This window comes from Monocercomonoides exilis (genome assembly GCF_001643675.1).
Source record: "Monocercomonoides exilis strain PA203 chromosome Unknown scaffold54-601524, whole genome shotgun sequence".
Classification (NCBI taxonomy): Eukaryota; Preaxostyla; order Oxymonadida; family Polymastigidae; genus Monocercomonoides; species Monocercomonoides exilis.
In genome coordinates, this window is record NW_027150599.1 from 571,137 (window position 1) to 580,311 (window position 9,175).

The following is a 9,175-nucleotide window of genomic DNA, read 5'->3' on the forward strand; positions in this document are numbered from 1 at the left end:
CTCAAGCTATAGCGCATTGATTTATGGAAGTGATTGTAATCTGACGATAAAGAATTGTCTATTTATTCGACCACCTTCAACTAATGAGGAAAAAGTGGATTATTATCTTGTGTGCATGAGCGGTGGAAATTTATATATAGACGAAGTTGAATGTGCTGATGACAGTCAAACTGTTTCATTTGAAAGCAGTGCTTTCAGTTTTAGAAAATTAAATTTTGTTTCATTGACGAAATTGACTTTAAAGAAAATTTTAGGTGTCACACCTATTGTTCAAATTTATGGTGATAATGTGGTAAATGTCACTTTGAATAAATGCACTTTCACTGAATGTCGAGCAAAAAATAATGGAATCTTATCTGTTTCCGGCAATAACAGCAAAAGCACATTTACTGTGGGGGATGGGGGTGTGACATCTTTCATCTCTTGCACTGGAAGTAAATCTGGAGGAATCTATTTGGACATGTCATATATTCAATCAGCATCTCAACTGAAATGGCCTGAAGATGGAAGGAATCTAGTATTTCAGAATTGCACTGCATTCGATAACGGAATAAAAAGAAATACAGCACTGTTTATTGATATTAGCAAATCCTCAATATTGTATAGTTTCATTATAAACATGAAACATAGTTTCGCTGAAAACTATACGAAATTTAGTAATAATGAATTTATTCAATGCAAAATATATAACGGATCTACGATTGATATTGTTTCAAAGTATTACGGTACAATCACAACGAGTTTTGTGAAAAGTGGAGCATTGAATGGGGATGGATTGAGCCTTGATTCTCCAATGAAATCTTTGAAAGAGGCATATGATTTATTTTCTGGATGTGTTAGTATTTCTGGATTTGACATCAAAATAATTGAATCAAATGATCAATTGAAAGCAGAAGCAATAACTTTCAACAAAAACCAAGGAAGCACCATTGAAGGAATAAGCAGCGATGGAACCGAAAATGCAAGGGTTTCGATTGACTGTGATGTGAATCCAGGTGGAGATCTATTCAGATGTAAAGGAAAAGTGGTGTTCAATTATTTGGCATTCCATTTTCCAATTTCCTTTGGTGGATCCTCAAGCTATAGCGCATTGATTTATGGAAGTGATTGTAATCTGACGATAAAGAATTGTCTATTTATTCGACCACCTTCAACTAATGAGGAAAAAGTGGATTATTATCTTGTGTGCATGAGCGGTGGAAATTTATATATAGACGAAGTTGAATGTGCTGATGACAGTCAAACTGTATCATTTTCTGAAGGTATTTTTAATGTCAGTGATATAAATACAGCTTCCTTGAAGAGTTTCACTCTAAAGAAAATTTCAAGTGTTGAGCCAATAGTAAACATATACGGAAATAACAACAAAAAGTTGGATGTTTCTTTGAATAAATGCACTTTCACTGAATGCCAGACAAAAAAGAATGGGATCTTTTTCATATTCAACTATCATTGCAATAGCACATTTTCAGTTGGAGATGGGGGTGTGACATTTTTCAACTCCTGTTGTTGCAAAAGCAATTCTAGTAATTATGCAGGTGTTATTCATTTGGAAATGCCAAATATTTCATCGGCATCTCAACTGAAATGGCCAAAAAATGGAAAGAATCTGGTATTTGAAAATTGCTCTTGCGGAGAAGGTGAATCACAGGAAATCACAGTGATATGCTTATTTTTAAAGAACGATAATCTATTACAAGAGATTGTGTATGCAATGAGATGCAGCTTTGCTGCGAACTACACTGATAAAGAAAATTCGAGATACATTATTGGCAATATTGGTAATTATTATGGGATAGACATTGTTTCAAAGTATTACGGTACAATCACAACGAGTTTTGTGAAAAGTGGAGCATTGAATGGGGATGGATTGAGCCTTGATTCTCCAATGAAATCTTTGAAAGAGGCATATGATTTATTTTCTGGATGTGTTAGTATTTCTGGATTTGACATCAAAATAATTGAATCAAATGATCAATTAACTGCGGAACACGTTATATATAACAAAAAAAAAGGAATCACTATTGAAGGAATAAGCAGCGATGGAACCGAAAATGCAATGGTTTCAATAGATTGTGATGTGCAAAAAGGTGGAAAACTGTTCAATTGCTTCAACGAAGTTGAACTTAAATTCTTGGCATTCCATTTTCCGATTGCATTAAATGATTACCCACATTGTGCGTTGATTTATGCATTCGATTGCAATCTCACAGTTAAAAACTGTCAATTTGTTCGTAAATCTTATGGTGGTCATGACATATCTTTACAACTTGTGGTCTTGGAAAGTGGCAGTTTTTTCATGAACGATGTTGAGTTCGTTGAAAACAGCACGAAATTCACATTTTGTTATAGTGTTTTTAATATAAGTGCTTCAACTCCAGTTTCATTAACGAATGTGACTTTGAAGAATATTTCAGCTGTAGGTTCAATAATATACATTAATGGTAATAGTAATGACAAATTTGAAGTAACTCTGAATAACTGCACATTCACTGAATGTCACACTGAAAGGGATGGAATATTATATATTTCGAGTTTGAACAGAGAAAGTACATTTTCAGTTGGAGATGGGGGTGTGACATCTTTCATCTCTTGCACTGGAAGTAAATCTGGAGGAATCTATTTGGACATGTCATATATTCAATCAGCATCTCAACTGAAATGGCCTGAAGATGGAAGGAATCTAGTATTTCAGAATTGCTCAGCTGCTTATAAAGGAGTGAAGAGAAATATCGGATTGCATTTTGATATGAGAAGTGTTTATTTGTTCAATGACATAGCAGATGAAATGATGGACAGCTTTGCAGCCAATTACACAAATAAAGATAATTTGTGGTTTATTGTCGGATATGACAAGGAAAATGAACAAATTTTCGAATTCACAAGCTCATATTTTGATCCAATTGAATCAGCATATGTGAAAAGTGGAGCATTGAATGGGGATGGATTGAGCCTTGATTCTCCAATGAAATCTTTGAAAGAGGCAAATGGATTATTATCAAGATGTATTAATGATTTTGGATTTTTTATCAAGATAATTGATACTGATGATCAATTGAAAGCAGAGCAGATGATATTCTTTAAAAGAAAAGGTATTACCATTGAAGGAATAAGCAGCGATGGAACCGAAAATGCAAGGGTTTCGATTGACTGTGATGTGAATCCAGGTGGAGATCTATTCAGATGTAAAGGAAAAGTGGTGTTCAATTATTTGGCATTCCATTTTCCAATTTCCTTTGGTGGATCCTCAAGAGGGAATGCATTGATTAATGGAGAAGATTGCGATCTGACAATTAAAAGCAGTCAATTTATTCGACCAGCAACAAATGAGGGAACTGTGAATTATTATCTTGTGTGCATGAGCGGTGGAAATGTGATTATGAACAATGTTGAGTGTGCTGATGATAGTCGAAGTGTCTCATTTAATAATCAAGTTTTTAGTATAAGATATTCAACTACAGTTTCGTTTTCAAATGTGACACTGAAGAATATTTCAAGTTACGCGTCTATTTCTTCTATTTATGGAAAGCATATGACACTCTATAACAGTACTTTTGCTGAATGTCAAACAGAAGACAAAGGAACACTATTCTTTTCCAGCAACAACAGAGAAAGCACATTTACTGTGGGAGATGGGGGTGTGACATCTTTCATCTCATGCAGCAACAGTGGATCTAATGGTAAATCTGGAGGAATCTATTTGGACATGTCATATATTCAATCAGCATCTCAACTGAAATGGCCTGAAGATGGAAGGAATCTTGTGTTTCAGAATTGCACTGCATTCGATAAAGGAACAAAAAGAAATACAGCACTGTTTATTGATATTATCAATTTGGATCTTTTGCATTATATTGCTTTAAACATGAAACACAGTTTCGCTGAAAATAATACAAGAATTAACAATAGATGGAAAGTTGTTGCATATGGAAATTACTATGAAAATGTCGACCTTATAAGCTCATATCTCGATCCAATTGAATCAGCATATGTGAAAAGTGGAGCATTGAATGGGGATGGATTGAGCCTTGATTCTCCAATGAAATCTTTGAAAGAGGCATATGATTTATTTTCTGGATGTGTTAGTATTTCTGGATTTGACATCAAAATAATTGAATCAAATGATCAATTGAAAGCAGAGCAGATGATATTCTTTAAAAGAAAAGGTATTACCATTGAAGGAATAAGCAGCGATGGAACCGAAAATGCAAGGGTTTCGATTGACTGTGATGTGAATCCAGGTGGAGATCTATTCACATGCAATGGAGATACAGTATTCAAATACTTGGCATTCCATTTTCCGTTTTCATTAAATGGATCCTCAAGCTATAGCGCATTGATTTATGGAAGTGATTGTAATCTGACGATAAAGAATTGTCTATTTATTCGACCACCTTCAACTAATGAGGGAACTGTGAATTATTATCTTGTGTGCATGAGCGGTGGAAATTTATATATAGACGAAGTTGAATGTGCTGATGACAGTCAAACTGTATCATTTTCTGAAGGTATTTTTAATGTCAGTGATATAAATACAGCTTCCTTGAAGAGTTTCACTCTAAAGAAAATTTCAAGTGTTGAGCCAGTTATTTATATTATTGATTATGGCAGGAAAATGGTTGTGACTCTTAATAAATGCACTTTCACTGAATGTCGAGCAAAAAATTATGGAATTATATCTATTTCCAGCAGTTGCAGCGAAAGCACATTTACTGTGGGAGATGGGGGTGTGACATCTTTCACCTCCTGCAGCAGCTACTTTTCTGGAGGAATCTATTTGAACATGTTTTTCATTGAATCAGCATCTCAACTGATATGGCCTGAAAATGGAAGGAATCTTATCTTTAGAAACTGTTCAGCTTCCAATCATGTAGATATGAGAAACACTGGATTGTACATAAATATGGAAAATGTTGCATTATTCAAAGATATCGCAGGTGCAATGAGGGAAAGTTTTGCAGCTGACTACACACGAAGAGACAACTCTTGGTTTGTTATCGGATATGACTATCATAACTATAAAGATACTGATTTCGTAAGCACATTTTTTGATCCTATTCCTCAAAAGCCAGATAATATGTCAAGAGCATTTGTGGAGAAAGGAGGGAAGGGAAATGGAATCGATGTTAATTCAGCAATCAACAGCATGAAGGAAGCTTATGATTTCTTGGAAAAGAGTGGAAAATGTTTCATTGACATAATCAAAACTGCAGATCCTGTGAAGGCTGAAGGAATCATCTTCTCAGCCAACTATGGAATAACAATTGAAGGAGTGAATGACAACGGAAAAGGAAATGCAGAAGTTTCCATTGATTGTGATGTTTCTGTCTCATCAACTCTCTTTTCTTGCCAGAGAGTTGTGGAATTCAAGTATCTGGCATTCCAATTCTCTTCAACAGAAAAGAATTGGGACTTATTAATTTGTGCTGGATATGATTCAATATCACTGAAAATATCGACATGTCGATTTGCCAGAATTGGATCACAATCACAAGAAGGAATGAATTCAAATGCTGATGGGAACAGCCCCTTGGAAAGCAGTCTTGTGAGTGTGACATCTGGAACAGTGGAAATGGACACAGTGAAATGCACAGATGAGACCTCATTTGTGACATTTTCATCATCACCATTTTCATTTTCTGGAGCCAGCGAGGTGTCATTGAGGGGAATGGAAATCAGCAAAGTGAATGTGGAAAGTGGTGCAGCAATCAGCATCGAAGATGGGAGCAATTCATCTTCGAAGGTTTCAATCGAAGGATTGAACATGAATGAAGTGAAATCGGAGAAAGGAGCAGCAGCAGGGTTGGAAATCACCCTCAGTTCAGAAGAATCAAGAGTGGCCATTGGAAGGGGAAGCAAATGCTCATTCAAGTCGTGTTCAGCACCAGAAGGGAAATCAGGAGCAATATTCATTGACATGCCCAAGGCAACATCGAATCTGCAACTCCCATCAGAACACAACCTGGAGATCGACAGCTCAAACACAGCTGGCTCAAAAACAACTTCTCTGTTCATCATTGCCCCAGACTTCGAAGAATTCTGCAAGCAAGATGATGCCTTTGAGTTTGCTAATGATTATGATGAATCAACATCTGGGTGGGTGGAAGGAGCAAAAGATGCTGATTCGGAGCCTGAGGATGTGTATGAAAAATATATCAAGGGAAAGAAGGATCCGGAGCCAGAACCACAACCACAACCACAACCTCAGCCTCAACCTCAGCCTCAACCGAAGCCTCATCCAGAGCCAGTTCCAGAGCCAGAACCGAACCTTGCCAGGAAAGACAAATCAAAGACAAACTCTGGAGTGATTGCTGTTGCTGTTATCGTTCCTGTTATTGTTGTTGCTATTGTGGTGATAGTGATTGTAGTCATTTTGAAAAAAAGGAAAAGTTTAAAATATGAAGAGAGCTAGGAAAAAGAGGAAGAAATGATGGATTAAAAAAGAAACTGATATTATTATTGAATTAGCTCTTTTTGAGCTCACATGTGTATTCATCTTGTAAATATTATTATCTTTGCTTTTTTTTCATATTTTCCTTTTCCATTAGTTCATCCATATTTGCTTTTCAATGATATTTCAATTTTTTTCCAAACATGTCACTCGAATAAATAATAAGCAATTAAATTATGAATGGTTTCATATGAAATGGAAACTGAAAATATCAACTTATGAAATTAAAAATTACGGGAAAGAAAAATATGAAATATTTTGTTATCTTTTATATGAATGATTAATAAATCTGTTGTTTCCAAAAAGAATCAAAAAATGTTATGAAATGAGTGGTAATTCAAAGAAGGAAGGAAAAAATAAAGAAATAACAATTTGAACACAAATACTTCTATTTCAACAAAGGCGACTCCTGCGTGTGAACAGGTCGTCAAAAGGGCTCATGCGGGCAAAAAAATTTTTTTTTCGAATGATGTAAAAAATTCAAAAAATTCCAAAAAAAACCCAAATAATTTTGAAAAAATATGTGTTTGTCAAGAAAATCTGTTTTGATGATAAAAAATCGCATTACTAGGTTGCCCAACATCGGAAAGCTCCATCTGCTGATATTTGTTCATCGAAAGAGTGTACAAATGAAAGCTTGAATTATTATGATTTTACATATGGCATTTTTTTTTTTTTTTTTTTTTAATCATTTTCAATGTTTTTTTTCAATTTCAAAAATCCACACAAACAAACAGATTATTAAACCACATTTGAAATCGCAAGCAATATGATGCAATTGTTATCCAATAGCAAATGAGAAATTTATTATCAACGTTTTGACGTACAGAAAAAAAATTTTTCTGAAATGAATTTTTATTTTTATAATACTTCAACCAAAAATGACAGTTTTTTCAAAATTATTAGGGTCAGTTATTTATCGGGACCTTTTTTTACGGTGCCTATATTTTTTTTAATAGAAAATTAAAATTCCCACTTTATATATATTTATTAACATTATCAGTATATAAGCAAACCCTGAAAATTAGGATAATTACCTTTGAATACGAAGCCTATTTCCAAAGGGGGGGGGGGGGGGGGTTAATCCCTTCCATCAAAAAAATGAATAAATAGGTGGGTAACAAGGGGTGAAAACCATTAAAATTCGTATTAAATGTAAATAAAAATTTAATTACAATGAAAATTGAAAATTAAAAATAAAAAATTTTATAAATTGGATTAAAGATCATAACCATAATAAAAAAATGAAAATTGCTGCGGAACAAAAGAGAATTGCTGGACTAAGGAAATTACGTGTTGCAATGAAATCTTTCGATTACAAAGGATTGACAATCGGATGGAACGGATGGTATACATTGTGGTTGATGGAGTTGTCAGGATTACAGACGCGATAAACTCCATGGAATTCTCACGCAAAAGGATCAAAAACGCTGTTCGGGCGCTGAGAAGCAAAAGGCTAGTTTCAAAAGTTGGAAGACCGCAATTTGTGACAGTCAACAAAGAACAAATTGTTCCGGAAGATATCCTCATTGAATAAAAATCTGGAAGATGTTTTCCTAAATTGAAAGTCGTGAACTGGTTTGTTCCACTTTTTTAATCAGAAATTAACGAAAACAAATATTATGAAAAAATTTTGGAAATATTTCAAATGACTAAAACTATCTTAATGAAAATGTTTCAATTGCCACAGCCTAATACTTAGTGAAGTGCTATCCAAAGTTGAAAAAAAGCACTCTCAAAAAATTTGGATGATTATAACATTTCGGTGTCGGGCCAAAGTATTCAACAGCCCTGGTATTTATTGCTTGACGATTCACATGAATATATATATGATAAAAAGAACAAATATTCAATATGGATGATTCAATAATGAGAATTCCAGCCACTTCAAAACTGAGTTTGGTTCATCCGAAAAATGAAAATCCAGGATTTCGCAAAGAACCACCAAAACTGGCGAATTCCACTCCGGTTGCTGCTGTGGCTGTTGATGGATTTGCACTTCCTTCTGTGATTCTGTCGCCTAGCAAAAGTCTTCCCGATGAAATGAAGCAGCTGCTGTTACAGACTCTGGATATCTGGCCAAATGGAAGTGCTTGGATGGGCTGCAATCAATTCAAAAAGAACGCTCTTACAACACTCCTTCAAGCAATTATCTATCGCAGAAAGTGCATGTCACTAGAAAACTCTCGCTGCTTGCTTCTCATTGACTCACACATTTCTCGCGCAGATCCGACAATCTGGAAAGAATTTCAAAAAGAAAAAATCAACTTCGTCAACTTCATTCCTCACAGCACACATATCGCACATCTTGACAGAGGAGTCTTCGCTGTTCTCAAAACAGAACTGCAAACAAAATATGATTCTCCATCTTCACGACATCTTCATCGAAAAGAACAGCTCTCGTTAGGTTAGGGTTAGACCGTGCTGAACCCAATGATTGTTGTTGTAGTTTTTATGGTCATCTTATAGAAACTCAGGGAAAAAACTTAATTTTTTAGTCATTTTTTCAGTCATTTTTTGACTTATCATTTTCAGCGATTTTGCCTTACCCCCCCAATTACACCAGGCCCCAGTATGAGCAGTATGTGGCCTTCGTAGAAGGCGGACGCGGGGCGGACGCCTTCTAAAACCTCAATTCCTGCCTTTTCACAGGGCCTGCGCCCCCCAAAACGGGCCCTTCTGGGGTCATATTTGACCAACACTCAAAATTTCATATATTCGTTC

At 35.2% G+C, this 9,175-nt stretch overlaps 2 protein-coding genes across 2 annotated transcripts; both read left to right on the forward strand.

The window, feature by feature from the left end:
- Positions 1-1,555: 1,555 nt before the first annotated feature.
- On the forward strand, positions 1,556-6,412 carry MONOS_13712 (uncharacterized protein; the record flags this gene model as incomplete). The annotated part of the gene is made up of 2 exons (XM_067866440.1): positions 1,556-2,275; positions 3,035-6,412. 2 exons carry the CDS (start codon positions 1,556-1,558, stop codon positions 6,410-6,412), a joined length of 4,098 nt encoding a protein of 1,365 aa, XP_067720422.1.
- A 1,908-nt stretch (positions 6,413-8,320) lies between these two features.
- Positions 8,321-8,863, forward strand: MONOS_13711 (uncharacterized protein; the record flags this gene model as incomplete). The annotated part of the gene is made up of 1 exon (XM_067866439.1): positions 8,321-8,863. One exon carries the CDS (start codon positions 8,321-8,323, stop codon positions 8,861-8,863), a length of 543 nt encoding a protein of 180 aa, XP_067720423.1.
- Between the last annotated feature and the right edge of the window lie 312 nt (positions 8,864-9,175).